The 19383-nt window shown below is 36.0% G+C and overlaps 2 protein-coding genes across 4 annotated transcripts in view; one reads left to right on the plus strand and one right to left on the minus strand.

Moving 5' to 3' along the window:
- LOC106173999 (receptor-interacting serine/threonine-protein kinase 1) overlaps positions 1 to 17379 on the plus strand; it is a 55148-nt gene extending 37769 nt beyond the window's left edge. Inside the window, exons 7-14 of one of the 3 annotated variants that reach the window (XM_087010786.1) lie at positions 10616 to 10735; positions 11029 to 11189; positions 11547 to 11672; positions 12412 to 12501; positions 13549 to 13771; positions 14402 to 14537; positions 14952 to 15110; positions 15800 to 17379. In XM_087010786.1, the coding sequence (XP_086866912.1) occupies positions 10616 to 10735; positions 11029 to 11189; positions 11547 to 11672; positions 12412 to 12501; positions 13549 to 13771; positions 14402 to 14537; positions 14952 to 15110; positions 15800 to 16071 (1287 nt within the window). In that variant the 3' untranslated portion in view covers positions 16072 to 17379. Of the gene's footprint in view, positions 1 to 10615; positions 10736 to 11025; positions 11190 to 11546; positions 11673 to 12411; positions 12502 to 13548; positions 13772 to 14401; positions 14538 to 14951; positions 15111 to 15799 lie in introns of all 3 variants that reach the window. The other 2 variants (XM_087010784.1, XM_087010787.1) reach the window with 2 other exon arrangements.
- Positions 17306 to 18604, minus strand: LOC106173985 (chitin deacetylase 8-like). The gene has a single exon (XM_013555343.2). The coding sequence runs from the start codon at positions 18602 to 18604 to the stop codon at positions 17306 to 17308; it is 1299 nt and encodes a 432-aa protein (XP_013410797.2).
- Positions 18605 to 19383: the final 779 nt, after the last annotated feature.

Genomic DNA, 19383 nt, shown 5'->3' on the forward strand with positions numbered 1-19383 from the left:
ATGGATCAACATAGATACTTTGTAATACTGTCAGAAAATATCTCTGGGTCCGCTCCTGTTATTGACCATGTTACCTGTTGTGCAAGATTAAAATTCAGTGTTGACTGACAGTGCTATTATAAGCATTATTTATTATTGCATCAAAATTGACAAAATGACCTTTTTTGCATCTTTATTTTCTGTTTTTTGTCTGTACATTTGACAGCTTTGCTGCCTTGTTTACACTTTTCAGCCTATATGCAACACTGTAAACACAATATAAGAAAAACAGATGGGCCAATTGTCATGAAAGTCACAGGAGTGGTCAATTTTACTAAAATGCAGGTTGAGTTCGTAAATCAGCATAATCGTGCCATTATTTTAGAAGGTATGCTGTTTTTTCACATTTCTTCAGATTCAATTTTTAGGCATGTTAACAGTCTCATTATTAAACTAATAAGATACGTGAAAGTGTTTGTTTGACATTTCCTGCATCTTTACAACATTGTTAGTTGATTATGTAAAAATGATGGTAAACTTGTTATCATGTATTGTATAATAGAGTTTCAAAAATGGAAATAAACTCATATCATTGCAATTTGTCAGATTCAATCATTCACTATGTTCAGAATCTCACAATGGAAGAAATTGGACATTTAACACTGCTCTATTGATACTTTTCTCATGTCATCAATTTTCTTAGTTGATCATATAAAAATGGCAGTAAACTGTTAATTTTGTTTTATGTTAAAAATTGTTAAAAATGGGGAAAAAAACATTTCAGAACAGTGCTGTCTTGTTTACATTTTGGCATTTTCAAGTTGTGACTTTGAAGTTCCATGGGCCTGAAGACCTTTGCTAGTCACATTTTCTGAATATCCATGATACTAATATTTTATTAGTAAAAATTGATGGTCATTATGCTGTTAAACATTATGTAACATTGCATCAAAATTTGAAAAAAAAAACTATTTTGGGCACTGCTCCCATGATTACCTTTTAAGAAAAACTATGTCACTTACTGTTCTCAAACTTACAGGAAAGAAACATGGGACTAAAATACAGCTTCAGTAGGCAATGCAATCTGCCAGATAAACAGTTTTTTTTTTTGTGAAAATTTAATTTTTCACATATTGGCATTTTCAAGGTGTGACTTTGAAGTTCCACAGGCTTGAAGACCCAGGCTAGTCACATTTTCTGAAAATCCATGATACATATATTTTGTTATTAAAAATTGATTGTCATTATGCTGTTAACCATTATGTAATATTGCATCAGAATAGAAGAAAACACAATTTTGGGTGCTGCTGCCATGATGACCATTATGGGAAAACCATGTTACTTATGATTGCCAAACTTTCAAAAAAGAAATACAGGACTGAAATGCAGCCTGAGTTGGAAAAGCAGTCTAATTGACTTCTTTTTCTGGAAGTTTTACATTTTCAAAGTGTGAACTTGAACTCCCATGGGCCTGAAGCTTTATGCTTGTTTCACATTTTACTTACATTGGTATTACCTGTTGAGCATAATTAAAATTTGATGTTGAATTTGCAGTTTAACATAATGTACTTTTGCATCAGAATTGACAGTACCCTATTTTGTTAGTTCCTGCTTTTTGTCTGTACATTTGACAGCTTTGCTGCCTTGTTAGGGTTGTTATGCTGTTTTTTCACTTCTTTCAACATATATGCAACACTAATAACACAATATAAGAAAAACAAATAGGCCAATTGTCATTATACTCACAGGAGTAGTCAAACTAACTAAAACGCAGGTTGAGTTCCAAAATCAGCACAATCGGGCCATTCTTTTAGAAGTTATGCTGTTTTTTCACATTTCCTCAGATTCAATTGTTAGGCATATTAACAGTCTCATTATTGAACTAATAAGATACGTAAAAGTGTTTGTTTGACATTTCCTGCATCTTATTAACATTGTTAGTTGATTATGTAAAAATGATGGTAAACTTGTTATTGTGTATTATGTTATAAAGTGTCAAAAATGGAAATAAACAAATATCATTGCAGTTTGTCAGATTCAATCATCTACTATATTCATTATCTCAGAATGGAGGAAATTGGACATTTAACACTGTTCTATTGATATTTTTCCCATCTCATCAATTTTCTTAGTTGATCATATACAAATGGTAGAAAACTGTTTATTTTGTTTTAATATGTTAAAAAGTGTTTTAAAAATGGAAGTAAACCCATTGCAGAACAGTGCTGTCTTGTTTCAGCATATATGCAGCACCGATAACACGATTAGTGGAAAACCATTTTACCTTTTCCTTTGAAACTTACAAAACTGATGAATATTCATAATACGCAGGTCAAGTTCGAAAATCAGCATGATCGGGTCATTTTTAGGGAAGTTATGCTGTTTTTCACTTTTTTCAGCATATATGCAGCACCGATAACACGATAAGTGGAAAACCATTTTACCTTTTGGTTTCAAACTTACAGAACTGATGAATATTCATAATACGCAGGTCAAGTTTGAAAATCAGTATGATTGGGTCATTTTTAGGGAAGTTATGCTGTTTTTCACTTTTTTCAGCATATATGCAACACTGATAACATGATAAGTGGAAAACCATTTTACCTTTTGGTTTGAAACTTGCAGAACTACGGTAATGTGCCAAGCATTTCGACGGGCCCAGTCAATCCGACCACAAAAATTATTTTATAAAATTAATTTTTCTGGGCTCAAACATTTAGTCCATACGTCAAAATCATACGACAGAATTTTTTTCTTGTTCCGATTGTTCGACCACATCGTCGGCAAGACTCGGTAAATTTTCAAGCCAGTGAAATAGAAGCTGCATGCCTCGGCCCTTTGTCAATTGTTGTCCTTTCAATAGCTCTCATCAATGAGGAAGAAACAATTATTGAAGATCTAATCTGGAAGTCCCCGATGACAATAATAGTGCTTATAGACATGTAACTTGTGCTAATTAAGCAGACTTTCCCTCGCTGACTGATTCATCACGCCCGTAACTGGGGGGAGGGGGGGGGGGGTTTAAAAAAGGTATATTCTGGATGAAACCAAATATCGACAGTGGGTAGAAAACGTCGTAAACACCTTCATATAGACCATATATAGCGTTTGCTAGCAATAAAAAGTTTGGGAAGAATAAGCAATTTATTTTCAAGTTCGATTGAAATATATATGCAGATGGGGAAACGTTCTTGAAGTCAACACCGCAAGATATTACATTTACTACAATCGACCGAAAGATCAGCGGGATCGACCGCCCAGACTTCTTGGCGCCAAATACCACGCGCTGTCAAAATCTGACAAACAGGTGTAGCTGTTCACCTACATGGATAACTGATTTGTCAACAATAAAAATGACGTCTTCCTTAACTCTATAGGAGCTTCAAAGAGAGTTCCACTGGGTATTTACGTTACCTATGAGTCACTTTCTATTTCCCCAGATGCATGAAATGTTGATATCATTTAGCGTAATCATCGAAGAACTCCATTCCTGTTACCCCCCCCCCCCCCCCCCCCCCAAAATGGGACCGTCTTCGTTAACATGTGGTTTGCGCTATGCTGGAGCAGACCAGATGATACCAGTCTCTCATTTTTGCATGTGCTCAATTCTCATGTCAAATTATAAATGCACCTGTTTTGTGAAAATTATGGCAATAAAATGTTTTTTTTACGTTCGGGTTGTATCAGTGGGGTTTTCAACATGCACCGTGGTTTGTGCACAGCGAGAGTATATAAGTAAGAAAATCGGAAGAGTGCCAGCAAGATACTGTACTGTATGTCTATCGGCACAGGTAGGCTCCGTGTTTTGCCTTTTCTCAGTATGCTTTTTAAATAAAATACTTAAAAGTAATTTGAAGTTACACTGATTTCCGTTTGAGTACCAGTTGGTATTCTTTGATACGGGTGATTGAATTTTCTTCGGAAGTACGTACGCCTACGCCGGCCTCGACGCTGAGCAAGCCTTGCGGGTTGAAAACAACTGATCTCAGACTGGTAAAAAATTTCAATTCGGTTGATTTCAGTTGTCATATTAAAATTCAAATAAGGCGTACGTAGATCACATAACTAGTTAAAGTCCACTAAAGCTACCGGTTTCAAATATTTATAAGTGACCGGCCTTTGTTTACAACACCTGTCTCCGGGGAAATACTCGTCCCACTTGTGAAGCGCATCATGAAAATGATCGTAGGTGAGGGAAATATATAACTAGAAATTATACTTGTCGTCTTTTTTAATGTTAAGTAATGTTAGCACATATTGTGCACAGCAAAATAAGATTTCAGAAGGAGGATAAAACATGTCTGAAGCACGTGTTAGGCGAAAATTGCGGCTTATCTTGCGTAACACTTCCGGTAAAATGCAATAACTTCCGGAAAGATGGACGTTTTGGCAGATGCCCCTAACAATCCGACGATATCAAAGGTTTCCATTTGCTGTATTTTAATCAATTCAACCAAACTGACATTTCCATGAAATTAATTAATTAATCTTGGTCGAATTGTTTGGCATATTACCGTAATGAATATTCATAATACGCAGGTCAAGTTTGAAAATTGGCATCATCGGGTCATTTTTAGGGAAGTAATGCTGTTTTTTTCACTTTTTTCAGCATGTATGCAACACCTTTGTGCTATATGATGGTACTGTATGGATGACAGTCTATAAAATTGTCCCTTGGGTGATCACTAATTAAATTAAGGTCTATAAAGTCACTTGCCTACTCATTAATTTTCAATTGGCCATTAAATGAGATTACATAAAACACTCTTGAGATTTCCCTGTAAAGTCCCATAGGTTTAGCTCTCTTAACTGTGTCACAAAATTAGGATTTGGTGATAATTGTGCAGATAAATGGTGTTTAACATTGCAAATAAATTTACAACAAAAAGAATGTGTTATGCCAACATGCTATAGATGAATAACAGTGCTTTGTTTTTCTCAAACTTGATTAAAAGTTTGAATAGCAGCTTTATTGGAATTTTTTACGTTTTATTTAAAATTTTTTTAAAATTATTTTTCAAACACAAGCATCTTCAAGATTTTATACTCCCATCCACCAGAAGTGCTGTGCATTTTCTGTATTTTTGTATATAATTGTTATTTCTTCAGATTTAATTCTTAGGCATGTTAACAGTCTCATTATGGAACTAATAAGATATGTAAAAGTGTTGTTTTGACATTTTCTGCTTCTTGACAATATTGTTTGTTGATTATATAAAAATGACGGTAAACCTGTTATAATATTGTGCATTGTGTAATAAAGTATCATAAATGAAAAGGAACTCATCATTGCAAATTGGAGCAAATTGGACATTGAAAATTGTTCTATTGCTATTTTTCCTATGTCAACAATTTTCCTAGTTGAACATTTAAAAATGACAGTTTATTGATCATTTTGTTTTAAAAAAGGTGTTGAAAATGGAAAGAAAATCATTTCAGTACAGTTATCTCTTGTTTACATTTTGGCATTTTGAAAGTGTGACTCTGAACTTCCATGGCCTTGAAGACCTTCCCAAATCACATTTTCTGAATATTCATGATACTTTTATTTTTTTATAAAAAATTTGATGGTCATTATGCTGTTAAGTATTATGTTTTATTGCATGAAAGTTTTGGACACTGCTGCCAGGATAGCGATTAAGGGAAAACCATGTTACTTACGATACTGAAACTTAGTGAAAAGTTTCATAAGACAGAAGTGCGTAGCTTGTGTTTAAAAACCAGTGTGATTGTTTTCTGTTTTGGAGGCAATGCAGGTTTATAGAGTGCTATACTGGCATTTTCAAGTTGTGACTTATCACTCCCATCTGCCAGGAGCCCTGTACTCTTACTTTGTAACATTTTCTGTATTTTGTTAAGTTACAAGAATGATTCTTAGGATTGACATACAACCCCCCCAAAAAAATTAATAATATATAGTTATAATATATATATATATATTTAATGAGTTTAAGCAATTTTTTTTTTGTGTGTACAGTCATATGGCAACTGGCTGCGCGTAGGAAAATATTCAGAACGGAGCGTGAGCGCTGAGATGACGTCGCTGTCGAAATTTTGTTAAATGCGTAACCATTGCAGAAATTCATGAATTTTCCTTAATTGCCCTCATACGTGCTTGTGAAAAATTAAGACATGGTAGCAGAGTTCACTACGCGTCTCGACGTGTGCGATTCACTTGCAAGGAAGCAGAAATGAACGAGTTAGAACTCAACGAAATCGGCCAACGGGTCAATTTTGGGCCGTAGCAACACTGTAACAATTTGAGATTTCTCCTTTATTAGAAATAACGCATCTTAGTAAAGTCCGTAAAATGTGGCTTTTTTAATAAGAAATATAATTGTCAAGTTTCATCGAAGTTTATTGTAGCAACTTTTTATGCGAGCTGTTGAAGTGCATTTTTTGACCCTATTCCGCTAGATGTCAGCCATATTCTGACGTCATATTCTCCAATACAGAAGCAAGTGAAGGTCTGAAGATTTAATTAAATTTCGAAAAGTAAAATACTTTTCACTTATTTGCACAATAAAATGGCCTTTTTAGTATAATAAATAATATCTGAGGTGTTAAACTAATTTTACCTTCATAGATGTCTTATTTCAAAAGACGGATGTTTATCGGTTTCGCACTTGCACAAAACAAGCCGAGTGATGCGAATCCTCCTCGAAATTTGCTGCCATAAGTTTAATCTGCACAATCCTGAGTTATGAGTAGACTGAACACAACATATTCATTCTGTTTACCATTGCGGACTGCGGCTCTGCTTACACTGTATGTTTTTTATTCATATTAAAAATAATGAAAAATAACCGACTTCTTATGCAACGGCTTCGATAGTTTTTCCCCGTGGTGCGGAGGAGTTCTATTAGTGGATATAAGAACAAGAAAAATTTGGCTTTTAAGGAAAAAGAAGAACTATATTTCTCATGGAAGTCCTAAATTTTCCAGCTTAAAATATTCTTCAAAAACTCATATATGTCAATTAAGTCAAATTTAAAATAATTTACCCTAAAATCTTGATTCCCACACCCCCTTCATTTTGCAACTATGAACTAAGCCACCCAGCTATTTGAGATGTGGCATTTGAATCTTTGATACTTTTTGGATACATTTTTTCACTTGTCAAACTTGTTTAGGAAAAGTTTTATAAATAGCTCAACATATAACCTCCTGCATAAATGATATCAGAATACATAAACCCTATCTTAGGATCGATTTTTGTATAAATGATAAAATCCCATTGACGAAATCTAACAGAATAGGAGCAATTTTCAAAATGTACCTACAAAGTTACAGGGTTAATTGCCTTGCTGTCGCATGCCACGCATCAAGGATAGGTGAAGGTCATTCAGGAAAATACTCACTGGAATGACTAGTTTAAATCGGTTGCGTTCGATTCAACATCGTTCTCAGGTTGGTTTTTATTATATTTGATTAAATTTTTAACTTTCAGCAGTATCAAGGTCAAGAAATTTCACTGTTTGGCAGAGGTATCGAGAAACGTCATTTTTTCAGTTTTATTTCGTTGACTGTTGAATTCGGGTGCAGTGTGACTATACTAGAGATAACGCATTCTTGAAACTTTGAAATTTTAAACCTATGATGATATTTTACATTATATCTAAAAATGAATAAAATTCAGGCTAGCAACTTTTTTCCTCGCACTATAGTCCCACCCCCTACGAGATACATTTTTTTGGTTCATTTTTTTCCAAAGTCCTAAAATCGTGTCCGTATTTCATTCATAAATAATGCTCATTCCCGTAATGCTTTGAAACCACGGGTAAGAGTTCATGCTTTTCTACATGTCTATAAAAAATGACTGCACAGAGTGCCCTTGTTAGATTTTAATAGAGCTTTATTTGCAAGGTATGGTTTTTCACGTCGGCCATCGCAGTTGTCCAATAACGGCGCTATTTCGTGACGCGGACTCACTGAAAAGTTTCAAATAACCGCCATGACGTTACGTTTTTCAGCCAGTTGCCATCTGACTGTGTAATTTTCACTGTACCTCATTCTGGCATTTCCAAAGTTTAACTCTTATCAGCCTGACACCTTAGGGACTATTTCCAGACCCTATCACGCTAACTGTGGATCCATCTATCTCCGTGGGAATTCTCGCTAAATTGCAATCAATGTAAGTGGCTTAGTTGTCTGTCATGCCTACTGAAACTGGCATGCCAGAATCCTAAGGCTCTCAAACTGAAAGCAATTTAGTGAGAAACCCCTTGGAGTTGCATTGATCCTGTTCGATTGATCTAGGTATGGGAACTTAGTCTAATGCTTGATACACATTTTACTTTCATCCTAATCCAATGTTATGCAGAATAAGAATTTGATGTTGGCTATGCAGTTACAGTAAGCATAATACATTAGTTCTTCAGAATTGACAGTATCCTATTTCCTGCGTTTTTATTTTCTGGTTTTTGTCTGTACATTTGACAGCTTTGCTGCCTTGTTGATTGATCATATAAAAATGACAGTAAATTGATTATTTTGCTTTATGTAAAAAAGGTGTTGAAAATGGAAATAAACTCTTTCAATACAGTTTTCTCTTGTTTACATTTTGGGATTTTCAAAGTATGGCTCTGAACTCTGAACTCTATAGGCTAGTCACATTTTCTGAATATCCATGATACTTTTATTTTATTATTAAAAAATTTATGGTTATTATGCTGTTAAGCAATGTGTAATGTTGCATCAAAATTGAACAAAACCCTATTCTGGGCACTGCCTCCGTAGTGGCGGTGAAAGGAAAACCATGTCACTTGCTCTTCTCACACTTACAGGAAAGAAACATAGGACTGAAATACAGCTTCAGTTGAAAAATTGTCTCATTAGTTAATTGTTTGGAAGTAATACAGGTTTTTTTGTGAAAATTTTTATCTTTCACATGTTGCAATTTTCAATGTGGGACTTAGAGCTCCCTTGGGCATGAAGCCCAGTGGTAATCAAATTTTCTTAATGTCCATGTTTTTAATAGTAGATATTTTAAAATTGGTGGTATTTAATTAGTTAATCATTATGTAATGTTGCATCAAAATTGACAAAAAACCTACTTTGTGCTCTGCTACCATTAATATTATGTAAAGTAAAGTGTTACTTTCTATTTTTTTACCATTCTTACAAAAATGATTCTTAGGATTGACATACAGCTCATATTAGAGAACCAGCTCTATTGGATTATCATTTTTATTAAATTTATGAATTTTTTGTGAAATTTTCATTTTTCTCATTCTGGCACTTTCTAATTGTAAACTTGAACTCTGATGGGCCTGGAGCCTTATGCTTTTACTTTCATCAGTGATACCTGTAGGTTGTGCGTAATTAAAATTTGATGTTGACTGTGCAGTTAAACATAATGTATTATTGCATCAGAATTGGTAGTCTCCTGTTTTATTTTGTGCATTATTGTTTTCTGCTTTTCTTAAGGTGTGACTTATGGGCCTGAAGACCTTTGATAGACAAATTTGTGTGGTCAGTCTGTAAATTCCCCTTGGGTATTCACTAGGCTAATTTCAGTGCTATAAACTCATTTGCCTAATTAAGCGGCCATTAAATGAAATTTCATAAAGCACACTCGTTGATATTTCCCTTTAAACTCCCAAAGGTTAAGCTCTCTGCTAGATAACATAGTGTCCATAATAAGGAAGCAGTGAGTAGCAGCTTCATTGGAATTATATTTTTGTTTTCTTTCTAATTTCTTCTCCAACACTGGCATTTTTAAGATGTGATTTTTAACTCCCATCCACCTGAGGCTCTGCACGTTTTCAGTATTTCCACATAAGCAGTTGTATTGGTATTTATGTCTTTAAACACACTGTAATATTATTTTATGCACTGTCATCAGTTTTCATATATTGGGACTTTCATCATGTGAATTTTAATTCTCAAGGTCCTGAAACTGTAATCTTATTGAAGGGGATTGATTGAGACCATTTTCTGGGTCTCCTGGAAGACGGTCAGATTTTAAAATTTATATTTACGGGTTTCTGTTGGAAGACCATCAAAATGGAGGATGGATCAACAAAGATACTTTGGAATACTGTCAGAAAATATCTCTGGATCTGCTCCTGTTATTGACCATGTTACCTGTTGTGATTAAAAATCAGTGTTGACTGACAGTGCTATTATAAGCATATATTATTGCATCAAAATAGACAAAATGACCTATGTTGCATCTTTTTTTTCTGTTTTTTTGTCTGTACATTTGACAGCTTTGCTGCCTTGTTTCTATGTTTAAGTAGAGATTAGAAATTATAAGTTCATGATTTCTGTTGGAAATATTAGATAAAAATAGAGATTCAAGTGAAGATAATTCTGGGTTTCACCCTTTTATCAGTTGCTTGTAAATTAATTATTCTAAAGGTCTGTATTTTTAGCCAAATTAACTTTCAGAAAGGAAAGTATCTTATTGGTATTTTTCATTTTGTTTATTAACTCTTAGTATCCTTTTCATAATAATGATACAATTTGCAGGTGCTAGTATATTTTTTGTACTTTTGAAGCAAACATTTCTACGTACTGCTGAATTAAATTTTAAAATCATGATAATCACAAAATGATAAATATAGCGCTTATTCGAAAGAAGAATTAGTTATTTCTGTGCCCCACTTTATACTTGCAAGTTGTTTTTCAGGCAAGCCAAGCTGAGGCAGGACATAGTGGCCACACTGGTCAGCCTCAACAAGACCCCAGGGGTCAGCAAGCCAGCATGGCAGGCATGTCAAGACCTTTAAACAAAGCACAGGGCAATCAGGTAATATGATAAAAAAATGAAATATGATGAAAACCATACAAAGTACTATAATTATATAAATGTAATGTAATAGTTTGTTTTAATTTTTGATCATGTCACAGACAGTACCAAATTCTTTTTTTTTTTTTTTTGTCTAGTTTTTTTACTGATATTGTCTGTCCAGGCAAAAAGATAAATTAATTTGATAACATTTTTTACAAGTGAAAATTATTATAGAAATATTTTAGACTTACAATGCTTGCATATTAAGAAATTGTATTTATCCAAAACACCCTGAACTTTGTGAACAGCAGAGCAGCAGAGGTGCCAGAGAGTTGGAGGAAGATTTAGGTGACCTCAGTCTGCAGGAGGATGGCAGCATGGGCTATGGTAGCCAGAGGCCAGGCAGTGGTGGTGACCAGCAGCTAAGAGACCAAAGTTACGGCAAGCCTGTACAAAGGGTAACTGCTGACAGGTTAGGGTCCTCGCCATGTCATCCCTCACACACCTCCATAGTGTATACTGTCAGTCTGTCTCTCTCTCTCTCTTACTCTCTCTCTCTCTCTCTCTCTCTCTCTCTCTCTCTCTCTGTGCAAGTGTGTGTGTGTGTGTGAAAGAGAGAGAGAGAGAGAGAGAGAGAAAAGAAAAGTAAAAGAGATTAGGAAGATTTAATAAACACTCTTTTACATCAATCTGCATAATTATGTAACCCTAGTTAAAAAATAAGTAAATTTGACTGGATTTGTTTAGTCAAAGTGTATGTGCACCTTTGCTGAATGCTTTGTTTCCATGGGATTGATATTTGGCTTAATTCCTTTTATATGTACTGTAGCCGTGAGTATCGCCCTAAAGCACCAGGACCACATTATAGTGAATCCCCAGGGGTTTCTCATACCCCCTCTCTACAGGTACACACAAATGAAGAACTTCCCAGGCAGAACATATCGACTGGACTGGGGTAAGTTGTCAGTGTCTTAGGAGGCTGGTATTTATTGGATTGTTCAGTTAATAAGATTCAATATGTACTTGTGAGGAAAAGTGTGCTGTGTGTTTTTACTTGTTATGGTAAGTAACAGCTAGTTACATGTATAAGCCAAGATACTGTAACAGAAACTGCAATGGGAACGTCCATTTATTTTACTTGGTAATTTTGGCCATATTTTCCATCATTTTGACAGTCCAAACCATAATTTGGACCCACCTTTTCATTAGAGGCATCTGGCATGGTTTATGTTTACATAAGTATTAATTTGCCAGCATTTATCAATTATTTTCTTCATTTATTTATTGCAAGGCAAATCATTGAAATTGAACTTCCTATTTTTTATTCCTTATTTTGCTGGTCTGAAAAATACACCCTTTGATAAAATTTAACTTCTGAATGTTATCTGTGGTTCAAGCTTTCAAAAATCGAATGCCCTTTTAATTTTGTCCAATTTTAGTGTGAGTGTTTTGCATGTTTTTTCCTGTTCTGCAGAAGACATCTTATTGGCTATTGCTGCTGCTTCATTTGCTTCTTTGAAATAATTCTAACTTCATTCTCTGTGATGGTTACTGTTTTCTAAATGCTATTTCCCCCTGCTATTGTTTTGTCCTTAATTTAAAAAAGCATCATTTAAACAAACATCTCACTGTCAGTAATCCTTGATTCAGAATGCCCCAATCACAAGATGATATATATTATTGTTAATATTTAGACCTGATTATCAACCTGGAGTCAACTTAGATCCTCGCCTCTGCAACACCAACCCACTCGGCCCTGTCCAGAGGAATACAACTGAGGATTTGTAAGTACACACCCCTCTTTTCAGGAGTTAGACCCCATTCCCATAGATTTTAGATCGATCTATCCCTGTGGGGAGTCTCACTAGATTACTGTCAGCTTAGCTGGCTGAAGTGTCTGTCCCGCCTACTAATATAAAAGCTGTAAGGGGGTAATTAACTATGGTGCACGCTCGGCTGACTGCAATTTAGTGTGAACTCCCAGGGAGTTAGGTCGATCTAGATCTAAATCTCTGGATCGATCTAAATCTTTGGGAATGCACCCTTAGACTTTAGGTTACTGCTAGGCAGGCCCATAGTTGGGGGTGGGGGTCAAACTAACTGAACTTTTTGACGGTAAAATTTTATTTACCAGTAGGTACACCAAGGTTCTTTGTGTAAAGGTCCAATTTTTCTCTTCAAATGGCTGGCCATGGGCCTGAACTAGTACTACTAGTAGGACACTGAGGATTTTGAGAAAGCTGTGTGGTCATCAAGAACTGTTGAGAACAACTAAGGACAGGAAGCTGTAAGAAACCCTTATCACTGATGTCATGAATGGATTGATGTGGAACTTAGCGATGTGAAATGTGGTCTCAGTTGCTAAGTATATTAACTGGTTATCAGTGCATGAATAAAGTCAGACCCTCCCCTCCCCCCCCCCTCCCTCCCATGGAGGATCTGTCTTTGGAATTTTCTGACTTGACATTTGGTTCCAATCATGGGGCTAGTTCACATCAGCACCAAATGAGACCGAATAAGTCTTACTGATGTCATGATGTCAGGGTTCTTCATTATGTAGAATTTTAATATAATTTTGTATGTTAAAGGATAGTTGTGGTGCTTTGTGGTGGTGCATGCAAATTATGCCAGTTTGCTTGATGTGTTGTACAGTTGTAATGTGTACACTTTGTATATTAAAGGACAATTGTGACTGGTGCTTTGTGGTGGTGCATGCAAGTTATGCTGGTTTGCTTGATGTGTTGTATTGTGATGTATAATACTAGTAAGTGCTCATTCTGCATAATATATGATAATTTCTAATTGCCCTTTTTACATACATGTATTTTTAGATCCCAGTATTATAATCCGAGGCCAAGGTCATCTGATGCTAGAGGTCAAAGGTCACATAATTCCCCTGATATTGCCACTGATGGAGAGACGGTGACAACTGACTCAAGGCCATATAGTGCTGGAAGCACAGCTAGCACAGGGACTTTCCCACAGTCTATACCCACAGAGGGAGGGTACTGGTTTTATCCTGCACCCGGGCAGCCTCCAGTCTTCATCCCAGCGGTAAGATCTCTTCATGAGCTGTGTACCCCTGTACATGTATATTTTACATATTTTAATATTAATATGATTGTGATATGTTGAAATATTATGTTAACAGAAGATGATGATATTTCTGTAAAAATACCTGGATGGCCTTCATTCTGTTACTGTGCAACATGTACTGTAGTATGTTCAGTGTAAAATGTAGAATTTTCATAATTGGTTTTTTTTCATAATTTGTTTTTCATTGAGCTGTGTACGGTACATGTATATTTTACATGTAAATTTTAATGCTATATATTGACATTTTCATAATTGTTATTATTTTGACATGCATAAATTAATTATGATGTAAAATGGCTTAATTTCCATTTTTCTCCACTGTGATATGTTGAACACCTTATTTTCATATCTAATATTATATAGAATGCATTTTTTGTATCAAAATGTAAAATTTAAAAGATTTGCAGTTGGTTAACATTTTAATATGTTGGGTTCAAAACATTTTAGCTACATTGATAAAAAAAAATAAAAACTACAAAGCACTTCAACTTATGTGATAAATGCCCTAGCCCAGTTTCCTGCTTCTATTTTATACAAATTATTCCCCATCTGTCTTCTTAATCTATTTACTTGTGTTTTGATATTCAGTTTGCAGGAATGCCTCCTTCCCAATTCTTTCCACAGCAACCTGGTGTCAATGGTTCAGCCAAGCCAGGCCCAACCATTAACACCTACAGTTTCCCAGATGCTTCAGGTAGCATGACAGGCCTTGTACACCACCATTGTAAGTATAAAAAGTGGGAATGATGATAAACAAAATCATTGTACTGCTTGAAGTTTATTGAAAAATGATGTTCAGATTAACATATAGTAAAGCCTATGAAATGGTAAAAATGTACCTTCTGTTTTTTTTGTTTTTTTTTTTTTTCTAATTTGGGTAAGCAGTCAAGTCAACATTCCTGTGTTCACTTCTGGATTTTTTCAAAATGATCATCAAGTATTGATTTTAATACCACGCAATCAGATTAGATCAGTGCTCAAACTAACAAATTGCCAGACACAATATTTGCAGTTTTCTTCTCCGAGTCATTTTCAGAAACCCAGTACTGGTACCCAGTTTATTGAATGACTTATTATAATATATTATGAAGTTGGCTGGCTTATTCATAATTGAATAATGAGGATTGCTGTATTTTAGCTTCAGGTGGCACAACTACCATGATGAATATGCAAGGGCTGGATGGAGTACAGATAGGAGATAAGAATGTGATGTATGTGGGGGCCAGGCCACCAGGGGGCAGCACTGGAGCCAAAGGGAACCCTGGATCAAGAGTGGTTACCAAGAAAAAAATTACAAGTAAGAACTTTATGATTTACATATATGTGTTGTTAGGTCTTTATAAATAAGACAGTTGCAGTAGCATGAAACTTGTCAAAGTCAGAATGCTGATATCCTGCATATTCCCATATCCCCCTACCAAAATAATAATAATAATAATAATAATAATAATAATAATAATAATAATAATAAGTGAAAATTTATAGAATGGACTTTTTGGATTAAAAAATGAAATATATGTCGGTGATGAGACAACTATAAGTGTTATCTATAAAAAAACATCAATCACTTTTAACCCTGATCATTATATTAATTTTTATAGTTAGGGCAGACAATTTTTACAATTTGGTTAAAGAGCTTTTCTAAAATTTATGTCAGTCCAACAATGTGTTATATAATATTTTCAAAAAGAAAAAAAAATGGCACACTGTCATCATGTTCTCTAAGCACTGCCTTTTCTGGTCCATTGAATAGAGTTTTGACTAACACAAACTATGCTGACTTCATTTTAATGAACACTGAATACACTAAATATGTAGTCCAGTTTAACACACACACACACACGCACGCACGCGCACACACACCCACCCCGTCTCAACAAGTGTTGAATATTATCCCAACAAACATAATAAGTAACACTGCCACACCTAACACACTGGCTACTGATTCATCCCGTAATGTACTCATTTCTTATACACGCATTTCAGCCTCTTCAAGAGTTATCACTACAGATGACATCGACCTTGTGGTGCAGCATTTGGGCAGCCACTGGAAGCGCCTAGCAAGGAAGCTGGGGTTTCAAGACGGTCAGATAGACGTCATAGACTCCGACTTCGCCGTGGACGGACTTCAGGAGAAGATATACCAAATGTTAACCAGATGGAAACAGAAGGTTTCTACTAGGGCCACGGCTAAAGCTTTGGCTGAGGCACTGTGTGAGATAGGAAAAGCTGATGTTGCTGCTGTGTTACCATTGTAAATGGACATAATAGAATACAATGTAATCATGATGAAAATTCCAGTCAATAATGGTGTGAATTCTTTAATCTGGAATACTGACGATCATTCCCTGTATCTTGCGTTTAATTTCATCACCATTTTAGGCTGTGTTAACAGTCACATGCATTGGTGGATTTAGGGGGGGGGGTTCTGAAAAAAATCACACCGGTATTCCCCTCTTGAAATTAGAATTTTGACAAGCTGATGTATAAGCTAAGTCGTGCCAAACGTTACCGTTTGTCTTCTAAAATACCAAAGAATTTCACGACCCATCTGCGGGGGAAGGGGGGGGGGGCTGCTTCGCATCCGCGGACCCCCCCCTTCAAATAATCCTGGATCCGCCCCTGTACATGGAGCACATGCTGTTATTGCATCATGTAAACATCAAAAGATTATCATGGGTTGTGATCAGATAAGGTATTGTCTTTTAAAGGTTATTCGATAATAAATAAGTATTTGTTCATTAGACCAAGACAAGACTAATGAGGTCTAAAATGTGTAAGACATTTTACAACAGGTACACGTAATTAGTGTATGTTGGGTTTGTCGAAGTTCCTACATGAAATTGTGTTTTTTTCATAAAATGAAATTTATAATTTAAAGGTTACACATTTGATAATAATTTCTGCAAATTAACCTTGAAAACGTGCCACAGCTGGTGAATGTGGGCAGCGCGTAACTCGAATTTTTGTAACTCTGCGTCGCTGCGTACGCATGGGTATGAGAGAACTGAATATTCACAGATACCAAGACTCGCGTGTATCACAATACGCTAACTTTGGTCAGTTAATAAACGTCGGCTTGCTAGGTGTTTAATTGTAACTTTAACAGCAGAATTGTATATATAAGAATGTTAGAATACACAAAAGCGTTTTCCTATTGTTTTCAAATATGTTTTCATATTACATTTCAAATATAGGCCTAGTGTTTCAGACGTGGCTTACTGTGCTTGTTTTATGAAAGGCGCTCTTAATATTACCCCTTTTCAGAATTAAAAAGAATTATTAAAGCAATCCTCATATATTAATGGGGTATTAGTGTCTGTAAGAGAAGGAACTGTGTATACATTGTTTATGTGCTAATCTGATGTTTTAAATAAAAATTTTCATATTAGTTTTGATGCTATATCGTCTGGTTAAGTTTATTGCTCCGTGGATTTAAAATGAAAACTCGGTTAGTTCGACATTTGTCACTTGTAGCAGATATATCAACGTTTATAGGATTAAATGGTAAACTAATAGACTACAGATGAAAGCCAGTAGCTTGAAATAAAACATTTCTGAATTTGCACGGTTTCTGCTGTCAATGTGTCGGTCTCCATGTGCCGGAGAACTCGCCGTAGTTTTTCCTTGTTTAGTCGTGGCAGGCGTGGTTGATGTGGATGATGTGACCTCAGGATCGTAAAGATCTATGATATCTAAAGTCGCATTATTTGCTAAAAGTGGAGGATTTACATTACAATCTTTTGACGCCATTAGAAGTTGGGAATTACTCTTTGGCGCTTTCATCCATTCGATGGCCTGTGCCATGGTAACTACCCAGACATCCTTTCTAGCCGTCATGTTTTTTAAGAACGCGTCAACGCCAGCTAGTGTGTAGTTGTTCTTCTCAAACCAAGTCGGTCGAATGAAAAGGCCCAAGGGCGCTCTCTGGCCATTGTAATGCCTCAAAAAGTTCTTCATCAGGTACCTGAAAGTGTCGTCTGCGGAGTTAGTCTGACAGTCGTCTGCTACAGCGCACGGGGCCCCATGCGTTGAAAACAAACGGTTCAGGGGGAATTCCCAGATTCCAGGATATGGATCGGTGGGGCAATTTCCTGGTGCAATATCGCAAAGGTATTTCTCCGGCGGTACATCCAGTGTATAGGGGAACACAGCTGGCTGGTTTGCCGTGGCGTCTTCAGTTACTGGGCCCGTCACGAGTGACGAATCGTACATGAATTTTTTGTCCGCCATCATGCGAAACTGATTATTACCTCCAGGTTGAAGATACGGCACTCGCAAACCGCGAATTTCACCGGGCGGAATCCTGGCTTTTAGACTTAAAAGATACCTCTGTCCAACCATTTCTTTGACATATTCCTCATATGTAGCGTCATTCCAGAACATTTCTGGGCGTTTCATACTCATGCTATTTACGCCAATTTCGTAACCAAGGCGATAGAGCTTCTGGACGCTGGCGTAGTCTGTACGGATACGACCCTCCTCCCCAGCGTTAGACACGAAAAGAGTAACCCCAGCAGAGCAATTGTTTGGATTAACCAGGTCCCCAGGAAACAAGCGTTGATAAAAGTCAACATATTTCGGCGTCACGGGGCCGTCGAACGAAAACACGACTAGCTGTGGAATGTCACCAGGCGGCAGTGAGAACGGCGCTTGGGTGCTGGGACATCTGCAATGGGGTGGCATACAGTTGAGCTCACTGCACAGCTCGCCTAGTGCCCCTGGCACTGCCAAACACGCCCAGATGATAACAGACAAGGCAACTCGTGACGTTAGCTCAGTCTTGGCCATCTTGAATAAAAATCATTATTTTGTTCAGCTTGAAATAAGATTCAAGACACATGCCACGCTTCGGCTATAGCTGTTAAGTGCATTTTTCATCGTGTGCAAAGATACTTGGGTTAAATTTAAATGCGTTTGTCAGCTTGATGTCATTTTAATTGGCGTTAATGTTCAATTTATGTGCGGTTGGCAGGTTGTGTCTAGGCGAAGTGGAGGGTTCTGCTTGGAGATAGGCAACATTATCTTTCTCCAACTTGAGGGCCCGTGGTATCTTTTATCACGGTTTTTGTGGGAATTACATCTACCTGCCTCTTTTTCATTTTTCCCTTTTAGTGATATGAAGGTAAAAAAAGTGATTCATCTGATTTCTGTCTTATATTCGACTTTGATGTAATTTTTTTAGCTAGTGTTCACAATTAAATATCATCTGCATATTGAAATTATTTCTTCTCGAAGATAACTTTCGAAATGGGGCATAATACCAAAGGCAAGTTGAGCAATTATTTTACAATACCAGAACATGAATTTAAGGATGAAAAATAAGCCACATATGTTTAAAATGTCTTATTTCATCGCCCATTACGAAAAGGCATTAAGTCTAAGTATATGTTTTAATATTTATGTAATTAAAAAAACATATGAAGAGAATTAAATATACTGTGATCCCGTTTCTTTTCATGAAGCTGCAAGTTTGTTGATTATTGGTTCTTTGCGTAAGTTATGACTCTGGGCGTATCTTTATTAGTTACTAATTATAATTTAGGACAACATATGTTACATGTATATGG

Source organism: Lingula anatina, chromosome 4 (assembly GCF_051362555.1).
Source record: "Lingula anatina isolate TDL-2025a chromosome 4, LinAna3.0, whole genome shotgun sequence".
In the NCBI taxonomy this organism is placed as follows: domain Eukaryota; kingdom Metazoa; phylum Brachiopoda; class Lingulata; order Lingulida; family Lingulidae; genus Lingula; species Lingula anatina.

Bases quoted from the DNA above. Each gene is read 5' to 3' on its own strand.
- LOC106173985 (XM_013555343.2), bottom strand. From the start codon at position 18,604: ATGGCCAAGACTGAGCTAACGTCACGAGTTGCCTTGTCTGTTATCATC.